This window comes from Vombatus ursinus, unplaced genomic scaffold (assembly GCF_900497805.2).
Source record: "Vombatus ursinus unplaced genomic scaffold, bare-nosed wombat genome assembly UNPS02014820.1, whole genome shotgun sequence".
Lineage (NCBI taxonomy): Eukaryota > Metazoa > Chordata > Mammalia > Diprotodontia > Vombatidae > Vombatus > Vombatus ursinus.
Genome location: NW_020954598.1, coordinates 18570871 through 18597677, shown reverse-complemented (window position 1 = coordinate 18597677; position 26807 = coordinate 18570871). Strand labels below are relative to the sequence as shown.

The window sequence follows — 26807 nt, the reverse complement described above, 5'->3', positions numbered from 1 at the left end:
AAGCTTATTCCATAGCAACAATTGCCAACCTTTCCTATCAATGCGGTATTTGACAGTCTCCTATTTGGTCAGTAGTACTGAGGCCATCTCAAAACTCTGCCTTTCTCCTCTGCTGCCTCTTTCCCTGTGGTCAGTAAGATGCTATCTCTATCCTTCACAAAGGCTAACTCCACCAGCTGCACCCTTGCGCTCACCCTAACACACTCTAGCAGGCATTTCATCTTTCCCATCTACCTAGAAATATGCTGGGTCTCTTCAACACCCTTAAAAGACTTCTCTACCCTGTCCAGCTTGTGTTCGCTCATCACTTCTGATGCTCACAACCCATTCTTTTTTCTAAACCTCTTACAACCCAGTTTCCAATTCTTGGCCTACTAAAACTGGTATTAAATTTACTAATGACTCATGGATCGCTAAATTTAATGGCTCTTTTCATGATGCAGAAGAAACAGGGTTGTATTTAGAATTGACCTTAGTTCCAATCTTGGCCCTGCTACTTCCCTGAGATGGTCACCTAACTTCTCTGAGCCTTTAAAGTTATAGGATTGCCTAGATGACCTTTAAGGTCCCTGTTAGCCCACAATTTATGATTATATGTCCTCCTTGAATCGCAGCATCTGATACTGCTACCTGACGGAATACTCTCTCCTTTCCTGGCTTCACAGACACCACACTCTCCTGGTTTGACTATTTCTCTAATCCAGGAGTTCTTAACCTGATTTTTTTCTTTTTAAACATTGATAACTGAATTTTAATTGATTTAATCTTATTTTATGCATTTAAAAATGATTGTGAGGAGTCCATAAGCTTTATCAGATTGCCAAAAAGATCTGACAGAAATGTCTCAAAGCAAGCTCACTATCCTTTCCGCCTAAACTCATCCTACCTTTACTTTTTCCATCTATGACACCAGTTTCTCCTTGAGTCTTCCTTTCCCTCTTCCTCTTTTAAAGCCAGTTACCAAATCATGTTGATTCTATGTTCATATCTTACAGCCTTCTCTTCTTCTCCATTCTCACTACTGCCACCCTAATATAGGCCTTTATCACCACCTGCCTGGACTCTGCAATAAATCTTAATGGGTCTTCTGTTTTCCACTCTTATGCCCTTACAAATCTATCCTTCACTATCAGAATAATCTTGTGCAAAGATTTGGTTATGTCAATGCTCAAAAATATTTAGTGGTTCCTCATTGCTTACTGAATTATGCCTAAATTTCTTTGCCTAACAGTCAAGACCCTTCACAAACTTGTACCACTCTAATTTTCCAGCTTTATTTCCTATCTTCCCCCTAAGCACTCTCAAGCAGTACACCTTGAATTTTCCAGCCTCCATATCTTTGTTCACACTATTTCCCCATGCCTAAAAGTTCTTCTCCCTCTTCTGAATTCCAAATGATCCTTTAAAGCTCAATTCAAAAACTATTTTCTTGATGAAGCTTTCTCTGACCCCCACATGTCCTCAACTACCTGACTCCTAAGGAAGTCCCATGCTTTAAATCCCCGCTCAAATGCCACATCATAGCTGTCCAGCTCCAGATCTCATATAGCACATTTTGTTGTATGTCTTGATATGCTTCTCATACAACATTGTATAATATATTAGATCGTAAACTCCACAAGGGCAGAGTATTATCCATCTCCCCCAATGCTCAGCACAGTGCTCTGCACAATGTAAGAGCTTAGTAAGCATCTCCTCAAGAAATTAATCAATTCGGAATCTAGCAGAGTTTTGGCACTGTGGAAAATATAAAGAAGTATCCACAGTTCTCACCCTACTCTCAGACTGACTGACCATGTTTGTACTTGAAGATGCAATCCCAAATGCCTGGTAGAGTATTAGGCCACATAAACAAAAACAAATACTTTTGTCTGTCTCATCTTTTCTAAAGGTCTAAAAATGCCCTGTAACCCACCTGATTGTCCACAGTGCGGAAAAGCTTCTGAACCCGGGCATCCTTAGTGAGTGAGTCTCTGTCCTGGTGCTTATCAGCCAAGAGGCGAGAAAGCTTAATTATCATAAGGGCAGCGTGGTTATGGTGTAGCTTGTGCCTACCATCAAGCAATTCCAGTACTTCCTCAGGGGTGGTAGCCTTTTCAATCTTCTGGTCGACTTCCTGAGGCCATGGGTAGGGAGTGAATACTGGCTCCTTATTTATGAGGCTATCCAAAGTGGAGACAGTGGATTCATGTGTGGTGGTCATCATGTTGAAGGGGGCCCTGGCCAGCCTTAGGCTGCCAATTACAGTTAAGGGTGAGGCCTGATGGGTAGCCAAGAGGCAGATGCAGCGTTGCATCAGGCGAGATGCCATGATGCCTTCTAGGCCTGAGCAGGGACACTGAAGCTGAAGGAGAGGTACAGCACTTTCAATTCAACTCAAGCCACTTAAGACCTGTTAAAGCAAGAGGAGAGAGAATTTGCAAACCTTAAAGCACTGAACAAGATGTTATTATAATAGACATTCCTAAAATACAAGCATTAAGACCAAGGTGGGTTTCAAGGCCATTTTCTCCATGTGTCCTTTTTCCCATGAAACTTTTCCTATTACCACTACCAAACAGTATCTAGCACACAGAATACTTACTGCTTTTACAAATATTTCAGCACTTGATTATATTCAATCCAGTCATTTAATACTCTGAATAATTGCCTGTTTCCTGAAAGTTTTATATCCCATAGTAGACTGTAAACTCCTTACGGGACGGAACTGTCTTATGTTTTCTGTTCTCTAGTACTGAACATGCAGCAGGTGACAGGAGCTACTTGCTTGATCAACAGGTTAACTACTTATCTAATAGAAATCCTGAGTCAGCTCTTGTTGCAGAAAAGGCAACTGCTTCCAATGGTAATTTACCAGGTTTTTCGGCTAAGGCTATGCCCCTCTGGGTAGTGGGAGAGGCAGTGTGGTATACCAAGAATGAGCACTGGACTTAAGACATAGGAGACTGTCATTTATTTAAGTCTAAGCCTGCCTACTACTGGCCACAGGAAAACTGTGGCTGTTTTCTCATTTCAAATAGGCAGGGTCAGACTAGACTCCTTCTAGCTAGGGTTCCTATTATCTCTGTGACATCATATGTATAATTCAAACTATTTACCTTAAAGAGTTTGATTCAACTCTATTAAGAGCCATCTCTGTATGAGGCCCCAAGGATACTGAGAAAAAAACCAAACAGCCAAGACTCCCATCTTTCAGAGGATATATAAATATATATATATTTTTTAAATTTTAGGCAATTGGGGTTAAGTGACTTGCCCAGGGTCACACAGCTAGTAAGTGTCAAGTGTTTGGTCTGAGGCCGGATTTGAACTCAGGTCCTCCTGACTTCAGGGCTGGTGCTCTATTCTCTGTGCCACCTAGCTGCCCCAAGAGGATTTTAAAAGGTGTGGAAACTACAGATAGTTTATGTGGGGACTGTGAGTAAACTAGTTTGGAGTGTGGGCTTCATGGATGATAGTAATGAGACAGAAGCTGAAAAAGGTTGAAGCCAGGTTGTAAAGAATAAGGGAGCCTTGGAAAATACTTGTGCAGGATTTATGTTTTAGTAAGCTCAGTCTGGTGCTATAGGATACAATGGGAGGCAGAGAATCCACTAAAAGTTTATTTTCTCAGTCTAAGTGTGAGATAATCAATGGGGAACTATGGTATTAGTCAGATTTTAAAGAAAAGGACAGAATAAAAGAAGCTGTGAAATAATCAACGTGGCTTAGGACCACAGGATGATAGAATATGATCTGGGACTTTCACTTAAACCTCTTTAGGCCTTGGATCATTTCTGTAAGAGATACAACTTTTCTAGCAAAAAAGAACCTTGGGGAAGAATCAACCATTTTATCTCAAACAAGTGCTGTGATAAGAGATTTAAGCACAAAGATATCATGTGGAAGACTAATCAGACTTGTTCTTCCTGGTAACACAGGGCAGAACTAGGTGTTAAAAGGTATATAAGCATATCATAAGGTGAATCTTCCTAGCAACAAAAGTCAAAAAAATTGAAAGGGCAGCCTACTGAGAAGTTCGAAAAATCATGAAAGGTTTTCCAGCAAAGGCTGGAGGATCACTTGTTATCTCTGTTGTAGAAAGGATTCTTTTTTCAGGTATGGGTTGAAGTAGACAGAGATCCCTTCCAACTCCAAAACTCTACTACTCTGAATAAGAAGATAAATGGCTTAAATATGTAACTGTGTACTTTTGCACAGGGTACTTTCTGGGCCATATGCAGGCTTGGTGGAAACCCAATAAGTCAACAGCCACTTCTTTTTCACTTTCCTATTTAATTCCCACTTCCACTCAGCCACTTATTGGAAATAAAACTCATAAGAATAGACAGCAGATGCTGTGGCCAGTTCTGGTTTAAGAAGCCCACAAGCAAATCCCCACACTTGGCCACCATCACTCTAGATAGGAACAGTCCTACCCCAGACTATTTCTTCTCAGTTTTTCCTACTAACAAAAAGCCCAAGGGCAAGCAACCTATACCTAAAATGTCTTTTAAAAAAAAAAACTGTCTTGAAAACTATTATGTTGACCTGAATACAGGTCTTACTCCAGAAATGAGTGGTTTGAAATAAGAATCAGACTGACAGCTAGGTGGCGCAGTGGATAGAGCACTGGCTCTGGAGTCAGGAAGACCTGAGTTCAAATCCGGCCTCAGACACAACACTAGCTGTGTGACTCAAGGCAAGTCACTTAACTCCAATTGCCTCACAAAAAAAAAAGAAAAAATCAGAAGCATATAATGAAAAATAATTTCCCATTATAGACATATAAATACTATGAATTTAGGTTTTAAAGCTCCTTGAGGGTAAAGACCAAGTTTTTTATATGCTCTCCGCCTAGTTCTTGGGAAAAAAAGGGGAGTGCTTACCTTTGCCACTAAGAGCACGACACTGGCAAATCTCAGGTTTTATAAAAGCCAAGTTTCTGAGAAATTTTACAGACTATTTTCAGATTAATATACAATTAAGAGAGTCAGCACAATATAGCAGGAAAAGCATTAGATTTGGACTCAATAAGACCTGGTTTTGAATTTCTGCACTGCCACTAACTACTAGAGAATTTAGGCAGGTGCCTTAAACCATTTCCAAGCCTTTCCTTTTCGTAAAATGAGGTTAGGCTAAACGACCTTTAAAGGCCTCTGAATTAGTCTCTAAGTCCTGCATTAAGCGAACCCCAGCAACCCCTGTACCCCATCTTTCAATTCAGCTTAAGATTCCAGCTACGTAACTTCTTTCCTCTGGCCTCCAGTAGGGGCAGAGAGTTGGGAGCCATGAGACCTGGGTTTTCCCAGGTACGTGACCTTGGGAAAATCACTTCCCCTATCTCTTGTCCGGTGCCTTTTCCTTTCTCGAGCGAAACAAAGGGTTGAACCCTGACGTTTCTTTGTGAAATTCTAAAGCATTCCACGGGATGTGAGAGAATATTCATTTTCTAACATACCGCCAGGTGTTTTGGAGACTCAATGAACTTAGTGTTGGAAGTGACCTTGGAGGTCACTAAGTCCAATTCACTCACTGAGGTCCAATAAGTTTGAGGGACTTGGTCAAAGTCACACGTTCACGCGAGGGGCGAAGCAGAAGTGGGTCTCGATTCCACGTGGCCTACAAAGCCACACCCCCCCCCCGGTCCCCGCATTCCGAGGCCGGAAGCCGGGGTAAGGGCCGGGTGGGCAGAAAAGCAGCCGGAGCGGCGCATCGGCGGGAAGGACCGGCGCTCAAGAACGTCCCGCAGGCCCGGCGTCGGGGAGGCGGTTTCTCGCGCCAGGAATCCCCAGGAGCTCAGCCTCCCCCTTCTCTGGCCATTCGTCCCCCGCCGCCTCTGGGCCTTCCCGCGGCCTCCCCCCTCCTCCCGCCGCTTCCTGGCTCCCTTTCCCCAACCCCCTTTTCCTCCCCGGGACTGTACCCACCCGGCTCTCCAGGGGCAGCGCCCCTAGGCCTTCACTGCCTCTGACCTCCATACGCGACGCGCGCCGACACAACGAAAGAGGGAACGGCCGGCTGACCGCGAGGCCGCTTGAGCTGGCGTCGCGCACGCTCATGACGTCACCAGGCGCGCGACGGCCGGAAACGAGGCCCTTCCACTTCCGGGCGGAACCATCGCTGGTGCCGTGCGGCTAGAGGAAAAGGGTGAACCCCGCCTGGGAAGGCGGAGGCTCTAACTGGTTTTTCGAAAAATGAAAGAGCTTGGGGGTGGTTGTGTTAGGCAAATTCAGAAGCCAGAGGAGTAATAATAATAACTCACATCTCTAGAAGCTTATGAAACGCTTTCCTTAAAATAACCCTGTGAGGTAGGCCGCGATAATTTTTAAAAGGAAATGATATTGGAAATTTCTCCATTTTACAGGTAAGGAAATTGAGGCTCAGAGAAGTTAAAATGACTTGCCCATCATCACATGGCTAGTAAGTGTCAGCCTGAGTTAGACCTCGGCGTCCTTTTACCAGGGAGAGAAAGCCTGGCCTTAAAAAATCCTACATCTAGTTTGTCATCGTTTCCTTCCCCAGCTTTCTGATGTCTGTGAACAGTGTGGAACCTTGTGGTTTAGAGTTAGAAACTTGGGAACTGACCTCACTCCCTCAGAAAGTTTAGTCTTCTAAAACACTGTCTGTGCACTGCACTCCTGCTTAAAAAAAAATAATAATAATAAATAAAACTTTTTTTCAAAGGCCCTTTTTTGCCTCAGATCTTGACTGCCTTTCATTGATTGCCAACATTCTAAGGATGGTGAGAGAAAGATCTGCTGCCGAAGTAGTTAAGACCCAGCGGCACTATTTTTAAGATGTCCCTGAATCCATTCATTAAGGTCATTTATTAATAAGTTCTTTTTAAACTATAAATACCTTTAGTTTAAAGCTATCAGTCAACCTGGGAGTTTTTCCTTAGTGTAAGAGAGGGAGTAGGAGTTTTAACTTGGGATTGAGAGGCAAGTAGATCGGTTTCAGAACAAAGGGAAGCAAGTCAGCTAGAGTTTATTGTACACCTGTTATGTGTCAGACACTGCTAATGCTGGGGATAGGAAGAAAGGCAAGATTAGTCCCCTCTTTAAAGTTCAGAATCTGATGGGGAAGACAATATGCAACAACAAATGAGATAGATACAGAATAAATTAGAGATAATCTCAGTGGTACTGCACTAGCATACCAATAATAGCTCAAGTTTATATAGCACTTTAGGGCTTAAAGTTTAACACCTTTGTGACAGAGGCAATATAAGTATTTTTTACTTATTTTACAATAAGGAAACACTGTTGTAGAGGTGACAGTAACTGACTCAAGGTCACACGGCTAGTAAATGTCTGAGCCAACTATTTGAATCCAGGTTTCCTGAATCCAACTCCTCAATCCTCATTCTGCTAAACCCTTCTGAGATTATTCTACAGTAAGAAGCAGCTGTGTTTAGTTTGTAAATAAATAGCAAATTAGTTGGGGCAGTTAGGGGTGAAGTGGATAGAGCACTGGCCCTGTAGTCAAGAAGACCTGAGTTCAAATCCAGCCTCAGAACACATTACACTCACTAGCTGTGTGATTCTGGGCAAGTCACGTAACCCCAATTGCCTCATCAAAATAAATAAAAATTAAAAATAGCTAATTAGTTGATGGTTGTTTTGGATCTAGTTTCAGAGGACCTGAAATTATGGCTCTGTCTGTTAACTTGAAACAAGTCACTTCACCTATTTGGGTGTCAGTTTACTTAGCTGTAAAATGAAGGAGTTGGACCCGGTGACCTCTAAAGTGACCTTCAGCTATATACAGATATAGATATAGATATATATGTCCAGTCATCCTATTTTTTTAGTTGAGGGGGAGGAGTCAGGGTGTGAGTTGATAAGGAATGATAATTATGGAGTGCAGGTTGTAAAAGAAGGTGTTTTGAGGAAAGCTACTAGCCCTAAATAGGATGTGTCCCAGATGTGAAGAATAGTCAGAAATGGCCATTCAATGAAATTGAAGCTACTAAGACTCAACTTCGAATGAATAAAATCAACCCTCTGTAGAAATCTTTCCTGGAGTAACTACTGTGAGCATAGAATCAAAACATTTTAGTACCTGAAGGGATGTTGAGGATCACTGGGATGGGGAACCTTTGGCCTCAAGGCCACGTGGTCTAGGTCCTCTAGTGCAGCCTTTTAATTGAATCCAAACTTCACAGAACAAATCCCCCTAATAAAAGGATTTGTTCTGTAAAACCTGTACCTAAGGACCTAGAAGGCCACATGTGGCCTGAGGCTGCAGGTTCCCCACCTCTGAAATTCTAAACCAAGTATTCTTAACCTTTTTTGTGTCTTGAACTTCTTTAGCTTTCTGGTGATACTAATGGACCCCTTTTAAGAACAATGTTTTTAAATATATAAAATGAAATAGTTAAAAAATTTTATTTTTTTAAAAAGTCCTCAGTTTAAGAATTCCTTATTTCAACCAGCCTGTTTTAACAGAATAGGAAACTGAGGGCCAGAGAGGAGAAGTGATTTGCTGATCTGATTTGTAATCAGATGTCAGAGTTGGTCCTTGAATCCACATCAACAAATTCACATCAAGTGCTCTTGCTATTAAACTGTGGCTACTAAAATTTAAAAAATGTAGTCTACAAAGTGATAATCCTGGAAATTGTAACAAGAGCTAATGTTTTAATGATTAATGAAGAATATTGAAAAAGGACGGTTAGAGTATAAACATTTTGCTGATGCCATGAATTGCATTGAGCTGAGTTGGCATAGTGGTAGGGCTATGCAGGAGCAAGGTGTTGTCCTGAGTCACTGGGGCATGGGGGAATGTCATGGTGTGTTTTGCCAGAAGAAATAAACCAGTGTCCAGGAGATCCTATGAAATGAGAGGTGAATGAGACAGAACTCCAGCAGAGTTTGCAGTACTGGGGAAGGAAAGGGAAGACGCATATATACTTATGTATGTATGTATGTGTGTGTGTGTGCATGTGTACATATATATACTCAATACTATGTACCAGGTACATACTAAGCACTTTTACACATTATTATCTCATTTGATCTTCACAACAAGCTTCCAAAGAAGGTGCTGTTATTATCTCCATTTTATAGTTGAAACTGAGGCAAACGGTTAAGTGACTTGTTCAAGGTTGTATAGCTAGTGAGTGTCAGAGGCTGGATTTGAACTCGTGGCTTTTGATTCCAGGCCCAGTACTCTAGTGTGGTACATAGTAGCACTTAGAAAATGGTTTTTGTGTTGAAAAACAGAGTTTATATAGCCAGTCATCTCATAGACATACACGGAAGCCTACATAAGACCTTCTCCCGGGGATTTTCAAGTGGCAGCTTCTGAGAAGTAAAAGAGAGGCCCTCTTTAGCTTATATAAGTTCTGTATTCTGGTCTGATTGATAGTCAGCTAACATTTTTTAAGCTCCTGCTATATGCCAGGCCCTGTGCTAAGCATTGGAGACACAAAGAGAGGCCAACTCTCCCTAATTTCAAGGAGCTCGTAGTCAAATGAAGACAACATGCAAACAACTATGTACAAGTTGTGTACAGAATAAACTGGAGATAAATGACAGGATAACGTTAAGGGAGATTAGGAAAGGTTTTTTGCAGAAGATAGGACTTCAGTTGAGGAATCCAGGGAAGCCAAGAAGTGGAGATGAAGAAGAGAGAGTTCCAGGTATGGGGAATAGCCACTTGGAGTTGGGAGATGGGAGTGTCATGTGTAAGTAACAACTAGGAGGCCAGTGTCACTGGATTGCCTTATTCTTGGTAGGATTTAAGGTGTAATAAGCTTGAAAAGGTAGGGAGGGGGTAGATTGTGAAGGGTTTTATAAACCAAATAGGATTTTATATTTGATACAATTGAAGGCAAAAGGAGACACTGGAGTTGATTGAATGGGGGAATGGGAGGGTGGGGTGACAAGGTTAGACTTGGCTCTTTAGGAAAATCAGCTAGACATCTGAGTGAAGAATGGATTGTAGTGGGGAGAGACTTGATACAGGAGGACAACTTAGCAGCCTTGATGGACTTGTAATAGGAAAGGGTAGAGGAAGGCTGTTACAGATTGATGGTAGTTACTGCAGTTCTTTAATTCTGTATGAGTGTTCTCTTCACTGAAGCGGATTTCAGTGTTTCAGTGGCACTTACAGGTTGGATCCCCAGTAGGGAAGCTGTTAAGGGTTCTAGGGGTAGTCCTGCAGGTGATTCTAACATTAACTCAGCAGCACCCATTCATATGATTATCCTTAACAATCAGCCATTAGACTTCGTTCTTTAGCAAAGACAATTACTAAAATAACTAGCTATAAAGCATTTCTTCTCCAAACTGTGAGTGTTATCTCACTTAAATGCACTCAAGGTCTGTGAGGGGAAGAGTGGGCACAAACTAAATATACAATCATAATGAGGTATGTGTAAAGAGTGTGACCAAGGCAACTCATAACTCTAAACTGTAAGGCCTTGATATCCTTTCTCTAGAGAATACTGTATCACACCTGGCTGTGGAACATAGTGTTAGTAATGGCTGAGTTGCTGTGATGCTCGGCTGGTCTGGATCCTTTCAGGGTACAGAGTCTCAGCTGGATAAATCTACTACTGAACTGGCTTCTCACTGGGCTTCCAGACTACTGAGCCTCTGAGTTCTTCTTAGGGCCTGTTGGTTGTTCTGGACAGGGCACCTCATAGACTTAGATCACTTTTTGATGGGCAGCTGCAATCTTCTACTATATTCAACCCGGTGGTACTGCTCTCTCTTCAGTTGGAGTGTTACAGTGTTTTTTAAGCTAGAGCAACATTCCTTAGCCTGGGCCTGGCAGAGAAGCCTTTCCTCCTGGATACTCTCATGAGGTTCAGCACGTTCAAAGAAGAGGTGGGAGAAATCTAACCTCCTGTTCAACAGTTCTTTGTGGTTCAAAGGTAATTCTCTCAGTCTAGTATTCCACCTTGGTTTATGATAATCAGTCCCAATTCAATCAGTTGTTCTTCTTTTAGGGTCTTATGCAAATGAGTGTCTAGGAACAAAGATAGGATGCAGCTTGTGCCCTAGAACTAAGTTTATTGCCTTTGCTGGCTCCTTTGTATGCAATTGGGCTATTCAAGATTCACTCTGCTTAAGGTGTGGAATGTTGACTTATGTTTCAGTGTTTGTCTTTTTCTTACCCTACAACTTTTAACTTTTGCTGAAGTCTTACCAGCATGCTTTGTTATATGTGGAATACTTCAGTTTGTTTTCTACTGGCATTGGCTTTGACAAGTCAGGATCAGCTGTGATGAGGTATTAAAGAGAGACTTTAAGCTTGACCCTATTTTAAAGGATTCAACTCTTATTTGCTCAAATTCTATACTGATTAAACAACCTTCTGATACTAATTTGGTTTCCTATGTAGACTTTTACCTGGAAAGAACTTTTACCAGCCAACCTACGTATTCCGCTCTGTTTGGTATGTGTATATACATACATATATACATACTCCTGAAAGTATATATACACACATGCACACATACATGTATACATACATATACATACACACACACACACACACTCACACGCACACACACTCACTCCCTGAGCCCCACTCCTTCTGCTTCCTCTATGCATTTCCCAAATAGAATGTCAGCTTCCCTTTTTATCAGTCACTATAACCGCCTTTGTTCAGGCGTTTATCATCTCTTGGCTGGACTATTGTTGTTGCCTGGAATGCACTTACTTCTCATCTCTTGATTTATTAGAACTCTTACTTTTTTTTCCAAGGCTTAGCTCAAGTAATACTTGAGCTAAGGAGTATCTTTCCTTCCCTGCCCCTGTCACTTTGTTTTTGTTTGTATATTTGTCCCGTATTTGTCCCCCATCACACCCTAGAAAATGTAAGCTTCTAGAGGGTGGAGGCTATCTCACTTTTGTGTTTGTATCATTAGAGCATGGCCTGGTACATAGCAGATCCTTAATAAATGTGTGATAATTAAGTGATTTGATTGATCTTTTGTTCTTCATCTGCTCTTTGCTGCCCTCTGCTGGGTTGTAGCTGCAATGTGGCTTCTTTCCCTGTGGTCTTAGGGTTCTCTTTACTCTTTTGTAATATAATACCCCAGCCAGCAACACAGAAGCCACTGGGTGTTTTTTTTTTTTCATTAATTTATTTTGATTTATCAACAATCACTTTCATATGCATTTGAGTTTAAAATTTTTCTCTCCCTTCCTCCCCACCACCCTCCCTAAGACACTGCACAATCTGATATAAGCTATACATATACATTCCTATTAAACATTTTCACATTAGTGATGTTGTAAGTAAGAATTAGAACCAATAGGAGGAACCACCAGAAAGAGGAAACAAAACTCAACAGAAGAAAAAAAAAAATAGCAAATAGTATGCTTAGATCTGCATTCAAACTCCATAGTTCTTTCTTTGGGTGTGGATAGCTTTTTCCATCATGAGGCCTTTGGAGATGTCTTAGATCCTTGTATTGCTGGGAAGGGTTAAGTTTATCAAAATTACAACATGGCTGTTATTGTGTACGATGTTCTCTTGGTTCTGCTCACTTCACTCAGCAGAAGACCATACAAGTCTTTCCAGGTTTTTCTAAAGTCAGCCTGTTCATCATTTCTTATAGCACAACAGTATTCCATTACATTCATATACCACAACTTGTTCATCCATTCCCCAATTGATGGGCATCCTCTTAATTTCCAATTTTTTGCCACCACGAAAAGAGTTGCTATAAATATTTTTGTACATGTGGGTCTTTTTCCCGTTTGTGTGATCTCTTTGGGATATAGCCCTAGAAGTGAGATTGCTGGGTCAAAGGGTATGAACATTTTTATAGCCCTTTGGGCATAGTTCAAATTGCTCTCCAAAATGGTTGGATCATGTCACAGCTCCACCAACAATGCATTAGTGGTCCAGTTTTCCCACATCTTCTTCAACATTTATCATTTTTTTGTTTTGTCATCTTGGCCAATCTGTTAGGTGTGATGTGGTACCTTAGAGTGGTTTTGATTTGAATTTCTCTAATCAATAGTGATTTAGAGCATTTTTTCATATGACTATAGATGGCTTTAATTTCTTCATCTGAGAACTGACTGTTCATATCCTTTGACCATTTATCAATTGAAGAATTACTTGTATTCTTATAAATTGGACTTAATTCTCTATATATTTTAGAAATGAGGACGTTGTCAGAGAGACTGGTTGTAAAAATTCTTTCCCAGGTTTCTACCTTCTTTCTAATCTTGGTTGCATTGGCTTTGTTTGTGCAAAAACTTTTCAATTTAATGTAATCAAAGTTATCCATTTTGCTTTTTGTAATGTTCTCTATCTCCTGTTTGGTCATGAATTTTTCTGTTCTCCATAAATCTGATAGGTGAACTATTCCTTGTTCTCCCAACCACTGGGTGTTTTTAAGGCTGCCCTTTGACCTCCTTTTGTCCTGCTACTGCTGTTCTTCCTTAAGCCTAAACACTTATCTGACTTATGGTCCAAAATTTCTCTTAATTCGTGTTATATCTTTGGGTCAGGAACTTAGGTTCAAATCATCCAGTCATCCTTTGTACACCACTCCCCAAACTGCCAAGTATCTGGCTAGAGCTGGGGTGAAGATCCCCACCCCTTTAATGCCCCTGGTTACCTTGCTAATCAGATTGAAAGTCAGTGTGACTGGTGGAGCTGGCAGTGCAGAGTTGGTTTAGGGAACACTAAGTAGGAAATTATACAAGGTTTTAGTAAATCACGGTTGGTCTCATATAAAGTCTCTTCTTGAAATAGTGTTCTATTACAGTAGCAGGTGCTAGTTGTGCTTTTTATTCATAGGCTCACAAACTAGCTGTCCTCTGGAGATGTCCCGTCCCGCGGGACATCAACGGAGGTCCGGACCTGTAAAAGAAGGAGGGGAGCAGGGGACACAGGAAATGGAGACAAGACAGGCTTTCTGATCAAGTCTCGTTTATTGAAGGCAAGCTCAGGGTAGTTATACACACAGTAAGAGGGAGTGGGGGAGTTCCACCACCGGTATAGGGGCGGGGTATTCCAGGAAGAGGTACAGCTTTGTCTGTAATTTGTTCTTATCACAAGGACCACCAAAGGTATAGGGGTATTCCAGGAAGAGGTACAGCTTTGTCTGTAATTTGTTCTTATCACAAGGACCACCAAAGGTATAGGGGTATTCCAGGAAGAGGTACAGCTTTGTCCGTAATTTGTTCTTATCACAAGGAGGCCTTGACAACTGCAACCTAGTAATTTTCCAGAGGTCATACTGGGCCTGTGGTCCCTTACATGTCCCCCTTTTCTTTCCTTAAGAGGGAAGGTTTAGCAGAGGGGTTTGTGCCTGTCTTAGGTTGTCCCGAGGAGTGGGAGACTGTTGCCCGTCATGGGGACAATATGCAAGGCAATGCCCCTGGCTTGGGTCAGACTCCCCTCAGGGGGATCTTACCCGTCATTGGCTAACCAAACCAGTGCTCAGACTAATCCTTGGGACCGGCCAACGTCGGTATAAAGATCAGGGTTGCCAGTATCCAGCCGACAATAATGGACCTGAATAGGTTTGGACAAGGCCTTGTCCAGCTGTTGTTTGACATAGGAGGTGATCTTCCGGAACACCCGAGGACCGAAGGTTAGAGCTAATAAAAACACAAATATAGGCCCTACAAGAGGTAAAATATAAGGAAGAAAGCCATGAAGATTACTTAAAAAAGGATTTTCAAACAGTTCTCTCCGACGCTTGACCAGATCATCCTGTAATTTCTTTATCTTGTCCCGGACTACACCGGACTTATTAGCATAGAAGCAACATTTCTCCTGTAAGGCCAAGCATATACCCCCTTGTTCGGCTGTCAAGAGATCCAATCCCCTTCTGTTCTGCAAGACCACCTCGGCTAGAGAGTCGATCTGGTCCTGGAGATCACTAATAGTTCCTGATAAGGTTTGGATATCATCAATGAGCTGTGCAGAGAGTTTATTATAGGAGTGTATGGTGACTCCCAAGCCCCCAGACCCTGTCGCAAGGGCTCCCGTAATGCCCAAGCCAACAAGCAAGGGAATAGCAAATATGGCCCTTTTATGTCTTCCAGCCATAAAGTCGAGGCTGGGAACCGGAACAGGCTCGTTCCCCAGAACAATATCCATCTCAGGTAGAACGGAGGCAATGGAGCAATAACCAGTCCAATTTACGGGCAACGCTGGGAACGCCATATTCCCTCCACAGAGAAAAACATGGCCTAGAGGGGGACACAGGAAACTGCTAGTACGAAGGACAGAGGAACAATTCACATGAGGGAGAAAACCCCCATCAATGGAGACAGAGGCATTGGGAGTGGTACCCTCAAAGCAGGGGGCTACAAAGAGTGACTGATTCAAAGGGATCAGTTGAATCCTAAAATGGAGGCGAGGAGATCGTTGCCGGCTGGGGCGTCAAAACCAGCAAGGCAGACCCTCAGGACAGCCAGGAGGCACCAGCGTAGGGGTGATCGTTTTCCAAGCATTTCCTGTAGATAAAGAAAAGAAATATTTCTCAGAGAGGTTTGTCCTCCCTGGAAGGAAGGTTAACTGGAGGCGGAGAAGCCATTTCACAGGAATCAACTTGCTTTACAAGCCTCTCAGGAAGCCAGCGAGCAGATTGTTTTTCTTTAATATATATAGAGACCGAACCCCGACCCCAAATAAGAACAGGGTCGGGACCCTGCCACTGGTTAGTAAGGGGATCTTTCCACAGTACTTTGGCATAATTGTGCTGGGATTCGGGGTGCCAAAACCTATCAGCCGCTGATTTGCCAGTATCGTCCAATTGAAGAAAATTTAATATGAAAAGAGCATGGCTGACCAGGTTCCGAGGGGATCCTTTGACCGGGTAGAATGCCCCTCTTCGAAGTTTGGTAATAGTGTTTTTTAAGGTTTGATGGGCCCGTTCCACAATACCTTGCCCTTGAGGATTATAAGGAATGCCCGTGACATGAGAGATACCAAGGGTGGCACAGAAGGAGCGAAAAGCTGTGCCAGCATAACCAGGGCCATTATCAGTTTTAATAGACTCGGGCTTGCCCATAACAGTGAGGCAAGAGAGGACATGAGCTATCACGTGGCGGCAGGCCTCACCGCTCTGCAATGTGGCAGAGAGAAAGCTGCTGTGAGTATCGATGGAGACATGCATATATTTTAAATGACCAAAATCAGAAACATGAGTCACATCCATTTGCCATAGGGCGTTAGGAAAAAGATCTCGTGGGTTAATCCCCTTACTGGGTGGAGGGGGCAGAAAAGGAACACAGCGCACACATCGCCTCACAATTTGTTGAGCCTGTTCACGAGTTAAACCATACAGGCGTCTCAGGGAGCTCGCTGGTAGGTGTAAAAAATCATGGGCTTGTTCAGGAGGGGTGAGGCCTGGCAGTAGGGAGCACTGTAAAGCACGATCTGCTACATCATTGCCCTCAAAAATGCCTCCTGAGGTGGACTGATGAGAATAAACATGGAGAATGTAAAGGGGGTTTTTTCGCTGCAACAAAATTTGCTGTAATTCCCTCAGGAGAGAGGATATGGTGGACTTATGAGGTTGGAGGACAGCGTCCTCTATGCATTTAAGAACCTTTACTGCATATAGACTATCAGAGATTATGTTTATAGGCTCAGGATATTTACGGCAAGCCTGGAGGATGGCAAAGAGCTCATTTTTCTGGGTAGAGTCATAGGGGGTTTCTAATACTGTTATTTCCTTGGAGGCCTCATGAAAAATAGAGGCCTTATAGTTTTTTGTAGCATCAGTGAAAACATTTGAGCCTTGAACAGGTTCTCCCATAACCTTTCGTTGGGGTGGTGCTAAGGTTATTTGCTCTAGCATAGGGAGAAGCAGACAGGAGGAATGAGGACTTATCTCGGCCCATTGGGAGCAATGTGCCCAAGACCAATAGGTTTGCATAATGGCTTCTCGCTGTCCAGGTTCAAAATTCGAGTAAAGTAAAGGTCGTTGTCCAGACAAGTGGACAGCCCTTTGTACTGCAGCTAAGGCTAGTTCCCCTAACATCTCATAATAATTTGGCAGTACCTTGTGAGCCTTCTTTGCATATACAAATTCTAATAATTTGGGACCTTGGTGTATAACACAAAAAGGACTCTGTTGATTGACCAAGGAGACCTCTATTCTACCTTTGGGGTCCCATCTGGCGGTCTGGGCCTGGGCAGCAAGTGAGAATATTTGGGACACTGCTGCCTTAGCAGCAGGAGTCCATGCCCGAGGGGAGTTTAAATCTGAATTTCCTTTTAAGATATCATATAAAGGCTGCATTACAGCAGGAGGAATGGGTGTGCGGGCCCTGAGCCATTGGATCTGTCCTACTAACTTTTGGAAGTGATTCAAGGTGGTTATCTTATCAAGCCCTAGTTCAGGAATTTGATTGCTAATAGAGACAGCCTCCATACGAAGGTCTAGGTATATGAGTGGGTAATTTTGTTGGACTTTGTCAGGGGCCACCACCAAACCATAATGAGCAAGTGCAGAGACGGTTTCTTTTACTAATCTTGCTAGTGTCTCATGACTGCTGGTGGCTAATAAAATATCGTCCATATAGTGAAGTATTGTGGCTTTAGGCCATTTGTCCCTGATAGGGTCCAGCACTCTCCCCACATAAGCCTGACATAAGGTGGGACTGCAGCACATTCCTTGGGGCAGGACCTTCCACTGATATCTTAAATCTGGTCCTGCATTATTGGTAGTGGGTATGGTAAAGGCAAATCTCTTTCTATCTTCTGGGGATAATGGGATAGAGAAAAAACAATCTTGGATGTCTATGACTGTCACAGGCCATCCAGATGGCACTAAATTAGGGGAGGGAAGGCCAGGCTGTAGGGTTCCCATGGGCTCTAGGGTGGTGTTAACCGCCCTGAGATCTATTAACATTCGAAATTTCCCTGATTTCTTTTTTATTACAAACACTGGGCTGTTCCAGGGGCTGGACGTGGGCTCAATGTGCCCCACCTGTAACTGGTGCTGCACTATATCACGTAAAGCCTGGGCTTTCTCTGCAGGGAGGGGCCATTGGGGTACCCAGACTGGGTTATTAGATCTCCATGTTAGAGGAGTGGGTCTGATACAAGAAAATTTTTGCTGTTGCCCAACGGCCCCAATTAAAAATCCTGCGGGGGTGGTATATAAACAGATGCACCACAAGCCTTCAAAATATCCCTTCCCCATAAATTGTATCTCAAACCAGCAACCACCGGGGTCGATTTGGAAAATTCTCTTGCTGTAAAGGGGAAGTCTGAACCACTGGGTAAAAGTCGGAGATTTTCCTGATGCAGCCCCGAGGGCGCATTCCGAGGGGGTGGAGCTTCCATCTGGTAAGCTTGTTGAGGGGCCCTCCTTGCCCCGCCTCCTGACTGGCTTGCAGCATTCTTTAGCATAATGGCCAGATTTGTTACAATTGTAACAAATTGCCTTAGAGCAGGCTCCACCAGGTTTCTGGCGGCATTGTGCCTTAAACTGACTGGCTTTTCCGTATAGATAGTACAATTTAGTCTCTTTTGTTTTCAGCACTTCTGATAGTCCTCTCAAAGCGGCTGCCTGTAGGCGGGCCACGAAATCCGGGAAGGGTTTATCAGGACCTTTTTTAATCTTGGTCAGGGAGGGCCTTTGTTTCCCCAAAGCCTGAATCTTACAAAAAGCCCGTAGGGCACATTGGGAAACAGCTGCAAACGCTGTATTTAGTGCCTCTTTTAACTCCTTAAACTTCTTCCATTTTAAAGGGGCCCAGGTCCTCCCTCCGTCGGTTAAGTGTGGGGGAGGGGGGCCAAAACAGGGGATTCGGATTTGGGTTTGGAGGTTACTGTAGGGGCAGTGAGAGCAACAGCCGGGCCAGGGATGCAATCAGCGAGTTCCAAATCAAGGAGCCGTAGTTCCTTAAGCAGCTGTGCTTTCTCTTTCTTAAACATCAACGTCTGTCAGAGGGACTGAATCTGAGAGGGGAGCGAGGTCAAGGGAGTATCAACAGGCGGAAAAGGGGGAAGAGTATAATAAGAAGGGGGAGCAGAAGGGGGCAGAGAAGCAGGAAGATGAGGGGTTGGGAGTGGAGAAGCAGGAGCAGCGGGCGCGGAAGCAGAGTGCTGTATAGTAGGAAAACATGCAGGAGCGGTACTGAAATTATAGGGGTCATTATAAGAAGCAGCCTCCTGCTCAAGGTCAGCTGCATCAGTAGGATCTAAGGTATCATTTGACCTCTAGACCAAAGCCTTTTGTAAAACAGGATAAATGCGTTCAACTCTCCTACTTTGGGAGGAGAAATCATCTAAGGGCATGTTGATGGACACAATCACAATCCTTCCTAGACTCATCCTCTGTTGCGGGTGGGGCTGGTAATGGACAAGGAGGCTCCGGGGGGCCTCCGTCTTTTTCACTGACAATCTTACAAACCTCAGTCTCAAAAGGACGTATTTTCAAAATATCATAAATACAATTCCAGTAATTGAACGCAGTAACAGGGACCTTCTCGGGCCCGAAAGTTCTAAAATAATCATTAAGACAATCTCCCACCCGTTTCCGTCTTTTCTCATCTATAGTTCCTTCCTGGGGGAACCAAGGACAAACGTCCTTTAAAAAAACAAAAAATTGTATAAGATCCTTTTTCTTAACCTTTACTCCCCGTGTCTTTAATGAGGCCTTAAGCCCTTCTACAAATTTTTCATGACTACTAGCATCCTGCCCCATTTTGAGAGTGTCTCCTTACCTCAGGTCTCTATTCCGCAGATCAGGCAAATCCACGGCGACCAATTCTCATGTATCGTGACTGCAGTCCTTTTTTCCACAGGAGCACACACCAAAAACCTTTACTCCTTTTAAGGGGGTCTCGGGCCCCACGTTGGGCGCCAAATGTCCCGTCCCGCGGGACATCAATGGAGGTCCGGACCTGTAAAAGAAGGAGGGGAGCAGGGGACACAGGAAATGGAGACAAGACAGGCTTTCTGATCAAGTCTCGTTTATTGAAGGCAAGCTCAGGGTAGTTATACACACAGTAAGAGGGAGTGGGGGAGTTCCACCACCGGTATAGGGGCGGGGTATTCCAGGAAGAGGTACAGCTTTGTCCGTAATTTGTTCTTATCACAAGGAGGCCTTGACAACTGCAACCTAGTAATTTTCCAGAGGTCATACTGGGCCTGTGGTCCCTTACATGGAGATACTTTGGTTTATCGATGATCCTTCTGGTAGCAAGTGCTAGATATACTTTCTCCTCATAGGCCTACATACCAGCATCTTAGTTGCTGTCCTCCAGAGACACTCTAGTAATATTGCTTAAAATGTGATAATGCCTTTATATCAAATATTACCAGTAAAGGATGAATGAATTAAAAAGCATTTGCAAAGCACTAGGGATGCAACGTTGGAAGCACTGCTTTTCCAGGGATTCTTGAGCACCTTTCTGTTAATAGTAGTTGGTGGTGGTGGTGGTTGATGGGAGGGTGAGCTTCTCTCTTGAATAATCAGAGGCCAAGACTTGGTCCACTTTGAGTCACATGACCAGCAAGTTGATGGACTAGACAGTTCCCCTGATCTTCACAACCTCTTAAACATCACTGTAGTAAGAATTAGGTACAAGAAGTAAAAAGCAATTGCAGCCTTCTTCACAAGCTAAGACACCAAGAATCCTAAGAAAGTACAACAGGACCCACAGGCTTGTACTCTAGGATCACTCAACAATTCCTTTGCTGCCTCTGTAGTTTCTGCTAGCATGTCTCACCTTGCCTCAACATTCTGTAGCAACAAACAATAGAACGTGACTCTGCCCTCTTCCCCTGGGAGAAGGTGGAAGTATAGGAAAATGGAATCTTATTTTCCTTGTGGTGGCAACATGCATGCTACTCTGTAATAATGCTCAGCTAGAGAACAAAGAAACATAGGGAACTGGGGCAAAGTTCCAGCATTCGTATGAGGTTCCACCAGGCCTCAAGGAAAGGGGGCTGGAAGCCAGCCAATACCAATTCTGGCTCTCTAGAAGTCATTTGAGACAAAGACTAAGGCCAATGAAATGTGAATTCTTTAGTATGGGAGGAAGCTAAGGCAACTTTGAACTCCAGTGCTCCGGTAAACCGACATCAAAGTGGAATGATTCAGACAGTGAGCTGAGGGGAATATAGGGGAAAAGAAAATCAAAATGACCAAAGAACTCAGAAGGAAGAAAACTCGGTTAAAAACCTTGATCACAAGCAGATAAACAACAGAAAGATAATAACAGAAGGGAAGATGGCCTCCAGGATATGAGTCTAAACATCTTTGAATAAATATTTTAAGACAAAGGAAAAACAAATCAATACCTGATGAGGCAGAGAACCCTGTGGATTCCCAAGAGATCATGGAACTACATCAGGATGTTTCCAAATGATTTTAAAGGGAAGTAGGAACCCTGAAAGCAGAATGTGTGGCAGAAATAGTTGGCAGAATGGGAAAACTTGAATCCAGGGTGAAGAGTTTTACTAAAGAAACAAAAGAGAGCAACTGATTGGGAATGCAAATAGACATAAGTGCAGGATAATCTGGAAGAAGAAAATCAAGAAGCAATAACATTAAAAGAAAACATGATCTCTGTGCAAGCTAAGCATTGATCTCTATATATAGAGACAACCTAAAGACTATGGGTTTCCCGTAAGGACACAAGTCAAAAAATCTAAACACCACAATGCTAGAAATAATACCAAAAAACTTCTCAGAACTGAATATAGAAAACAAAGTACTACTCAAAACAATCCACAGATCATTTCCAGACAGAAACCCTACCTTGCAAAATCTAAGACACAGTTAAATTTAATCAGTCCAGTGACAAACAATAGATTCTGCAAGCAACCAGGAGAAAGACTGTCAAATATAAAGGAAAAGAAAATTGAATAATGCAAGACATTCTTCAACAACTAGAAACCAAAGTAGAGAATGGAATAATGTATACAAAAGATCAAAGCAGTTCAAGATGCAACCCAAGGTGACATATCCAGCTCAGCCTAATCATCAATGAAAAAGGATAGATTTTCAAAAAAGAGACACTTGAAGCATCCTGCCCCCCTTTTGCTTTGCAAGCCCCTCAGACAAAAGAAACACAAGGAAGGGAAACAAGTAGAAGCCAAGGAAAGCAAACAAGTAGCAACCAAAGAAAGCACAAATAATAAAATAAAGGCAAACTTGCTATAAGTAAAAGCTTGATATGCAAAATATATAGAGAACTGATGCCCAAAAATAACACTAAGAACCATTCCCCAGTAAATAAATAAAGTATAGGAACAAATAGTGGTCTGAAGGAGAATAATAGCCAGGAGGCTATTATAATAATCTAAGTTGATGGTAATGATGGCCTATACCAAGATTGTGGCCATGGGAATAGAAGAGAAGCCTGATGTGAGAAAGTTAGAACCAGAACTTTATAACTAATAGAACATGAAAAACAATGGAAGAATATGAATAAAAAATGTGTGATACTAGGTGAATGATGGTGCCACAAAAAAAAAGTCAACCTTTGGGTTTTCTTCCAACTCTTCAGTTCTGTGGTTCAAGTTAGAAGCTAACATGATGTAGAGCAGAGGTGTTAAACATGTAGCCTACAGGCTGCAGGCTCCCACAACATTCCTGAGTGCCAAACCAGATTAAAATGTAATTGGGAAATATTTACAAAATAAATAAAAGTACAATAAAGCTTAGATAATGCTAATATGTAGCATTCTAAGTGAAGATATGCTTGCAGAGATCCGCATGATAGTTTAATGGCCCTTGTTTCAATTTGAGTTTGACATCATCAGTGTTTCTAGAGGTTACTAGATGATGTAGTAGATTGAGTATGGGCCTGGAATCAGGAAAACCTGAGTTTAGATCTGGCCTCAGACACTTACCAGCTGTATGAATGCAAGTCACTTAACCTTTTCAGCCTCAGTTTTCTCAACTGTGAAATGGGGATGATAATAGCATCTACCTCATGGTTTATGTGGATTAAATGGGATATTTACAAAGTGCTTAGCACGGTGTCTGGCACATAGTAGGTGCTTTAAAAAAATGCTTGTTTTGGGGCAGCTAGGTGGCACAGTGGATAGAGCACTGGCCTTGGAGTCAGGAGGACCTGAGTTCAAATCTGGCCTCAGACACATAATACTTCCTAGCTATGTGACTCTGGGCAAGTCACTTAACCCCAACTGCTTCACTAAAAAACAAACAAAAATGCTTGTTTCCCTCCTAGTGGAATTAAACTAGCTGAACAGGAGATTTGGATACTAGATCCAGCTAACTCACTAGGCAAAAATCACGTAACTTTTCTTAACCTCAGTTTCATCATTTGTCAAATGAGATAACCATATCTGCTTAGCCAAACTTCCAGCAAGAAAAGAACAAACGTGCTTAGTATAGTGCCTGGCACAAAGTAGGCCATTAACAAACATTTATTGACTGACTGAAATAACAGATGGAAAAGTGCTTTGAAAAAATTAAAAGTTCTACAGAAATACTAGATTTTATGTTTATTTTTATTTCACAGCTTTCCAAAAACATTATTACATGTCAATCAAATATTTATTAAGCACCTACTATATGCCATGTACTGTGTTAATCACTGGTATAAAAAGAGGCAAAAGACAGTCTGCCCCCAAGGAGCTTATAAAGCTGCTGACATCCTAGATACAAAAGCAAGTTAAGGGGAAGAGTGCAATTTATTTAATTTATCTTTACATATTCCTCTGTATTTTATTCCTACTAATTCCCTTTCAATCCAGTAAACTCATGGCCCTTCAACCATAAAATGTGGCTGGGGAGCCATCTGCTCTTCTGGAGAAATGCTGCTTAATGAATGGGCCTCAGGAATAGGTATTGGTTCTTCAGTCTTATCAAGTCTCACCACTGATGAGGCAGCAGTTACTTCCCCCTCCTCCCCCCATCAGAAATTTTGGATACCTTGGGCGGGCAGGGACACTGAGTTGGTCTTGCCTCAGAGGTGTAACTCAGAAAAGCACATGGTTAAGAGCAACGGACAGATCGGGAGGCACTGGGAACCTGGTCCAGCTGCGGGAGTGTCACGCTTGAGGGGAATATGCCATCCAGATGGTCCCAGAGAAGTGAGTTTGCTTCTGTCTTTTTGGGGGTGTTTATGATAAGTGAGGCCTGGATGAACTATATATAAAAGAGGGAAGGAGAAACCAGATAGTTGGAATAGCATTGCAGTGGAAGGGGCCAGGCAGGATAAAGGGATAGAGTGACTAAGCAAAGGACTGATGTAGGAATCAGGAGACATAGACTTTACTATCTAACCGTGTGACCTTGACTGGTCCCTAGAAAATCTCTTTGGGCTTCAGTCCCCTCACCTGCTAGATGTGAACAATAATATCTAAATTACTTATCTCACAGGGTTATTTTGATCAAATTAGACGATGTTTTGGAGAGCACTTTGAAAAGTATGAAGTGCTTTAAGTACAAGATTATGTTATGCAGGTATCAGAGCTTAATATGCTAGGGGACGAGGGGCTGTCCAAGACACAGTATTTTCCTGCTGATGTAGTAGGAAACATCCCAGGATTGAGCATCAATCAACAGATACTGAACAATGACCATATTGTAGCCATTACATTATATACTATGGAGAAAACAGTGACGATGTAAGGCACATTTCCTGCCCTGTCCAGGAACTTTTTCTGGTTGGGGAGGGAACAGCTCATTTGAAAAACTAAAGGACAAAATTTAAGTAAGAGTTCGAGATAACTATTGCACACATTTCTATGGTATTCTAAGTTCATGGCTTCTATGAAAGCAGAGACTTTGGCTTCTCATTCTTTGTCTCCCCTCCTACCCCCATCCTCCCACCCTACCCTTCCCAGAAAGTAGGACTATGTATTATTCACACAGCACCCAGGCAGATTGAGGAATGGTAGCTTTTTCACTTTTTGCAGCTGTCCCTTCAAGGTGGCCTATGGAATCCAGGGGCTGAGCCTGGATTCTTTGTTCTTCAAGGAATCAAGGACAACAAAGATGATGATGAAATTCTTCCCTTCTCTCACTTAGATAACTCACATTTTTGTGGCACTTTACAGTTCACAAGTTTCCTTACAACAGTCTGATAAGGTAGGCAGTGCACACTTGCCCTCATTTGACAGATGATAATTAAAACTAAAAGAGGTTAAATATTTTCCTCAAGTTTACGTGGCTAATAAATATCAGTCAAGGTTGAAGACCAGGTCACCTGGCTCCAAGTCCAGTGTTCTTGCCATCATGTCTTGCCATCTCTGCCTCTCCCTTATTGACTGGGAGTTTCCCAAGGGTTGGGACCCAGACCTCCTCCTTTTGTGGTTTGGTCCCACATACTTTCTTGCTAGATAGATTTGTTAACGGCACCAGAGCAAAGGGAGGGACCAGCTGTTTGGGAGGTACTTGATAAGAGCTTTCCAACTCCATTACTTTGCTTGCCCTGTTAGACCCCTCTGCTATGCTACTAGTACCTCCCTTGCTCAAACAAACTTAAGGTGTTGCTTTCTTGTTCCTCCTCCTCACACTTTACCCCTAAACTTACCCATAATAAAATCACAGAACCAGAGGATGTTGGAGCTGGAAAGGACTTTACAAAACATCTGCTGTAATATGTGTAAGTGTGGGAAACAGCCCAAAGTAGGGAAATGATTTGTCCCAAGACATGCAAACCTGAGACTAGAACCCAGATTATCTGACTCCTAGTCCAATGTTCTTTCCTCTGTGCTATACTGCGTCCCCAATCATATTAAATCCACTAATTCCATGTGACTTTGGACATTAGAACAAGAGCCATAAAAATCTAAGCAACACTCCAAGGGTTTAATGACAAAAGAGGCTAGGGCATTACTGTCAAATGAGTAGCTCAGGCAGTAAGTGGTATTAACTGTGAGCTTCATGGAGAGCTGGCCTTTGGAAGCACCATAACAGGTAAGGTTTGGATTGATGTGCATGCATTGGGCCAGGGGAGGGAGGGAAGAGTAGGAAAAGGGGGTTCAAGATAGGGGGAACTTTGTGGGCAAGGGTTTAGAGGTAGGAATGAGCGTGGCCCATTAGAGAGACAGCGGACAGAGTAGTTGAAGTGGACAGTTTTGTGTGGAACAGTATTGTAAAATAGGGCCTGAAAGGCAGGCTTAGGACAGATCATAGAGGACTTTGAATGTCAGGCTAAGGTGTTTGGACTTTAATTTGTAAGCCAGTGATTCCCAACCTGTTTGAGTAAAAGAACCCTTTTTAATTTCAAAAATTTTGAGCATAGAAAGACCTATGTGAACTGAAAGTTCAGTGAGAAGAGCTGGGAGATTGTTGTACACAGTAGCAACAATGTAATGATGATCAGCTGTGAAAGAAGCCAGCGGCTTCGCTGATCAGTCCAGTGATTCCAGACCAAAGGGCCCATGATGAAAAATGTTCTCCACCTCCAGAGAGAGAACTGATGAGCTCAGAGCAAACTGAATTATAAGGTTCTCGCTTTCCTTACTTTTTATTGCTTTTCTTGGTGATATGGCTAATATGGAAATATGTCTTGCATCATTTCACATGTATAGTTTATAATATGTTGTTTGCCTTCACAGTGGGTGGGGGTAGTGTGGGAGCGAGGGAGGGAATCTGGAACTCAAAATTTAAAAATAAAAAAAGTTTAATTTTTTAGATGTTCAACCCTCATATGATAGTCATTATATTATCTTATAATAATAAAAATGCCTAGCATTTACATAGCAAGTCCTATGTACCAGTCACTGTGCTAAGCACTTAACAATCATTATCTCATTTGATCTTCACAACAACACTGGGAGGTAGGTGCTGTTATAATCCCCATTTTATGGATAAGGAAACTGAGGTACAGAGAGATTAAGTGACTTGCCCAGAGTCACATAGGTAAAGTATCTAAGGTAAAACTGAAACT

The 26807-nt window shown here is 42.6% G+C and overlaps 1 protein-coding gene across 1 annotated transcript in view; it reads right to left on the bottom strand.

Annotated features, from left to right (window-relative positions):
• Nucleotides 1-6013, bottom strand: part of TBRG4 (transforming growth factor beta regulator 4) — a 14893-nt gene extending 8880 nt beyond the window's left edge. The window contains exons 1-2 of the mRNA XM_027837162.1: nt 5907-6013; nt 1916-2392 (exon numbers count right to left, since the gene is read on the bottom strand). Coding sequence (XP_027692963.1) covers nt 1916-2311 — 396 coding nt within the window. The 5' untranslated portion in view covers nt 2312-2392; nt 5907-6013. The remainder of the gene's footprint in view (nt 1-1915; nt 2393-5906) is intronic.
• Between the last annotated feature and the right edge of the window lie 20794 nt (nt 6014-26807).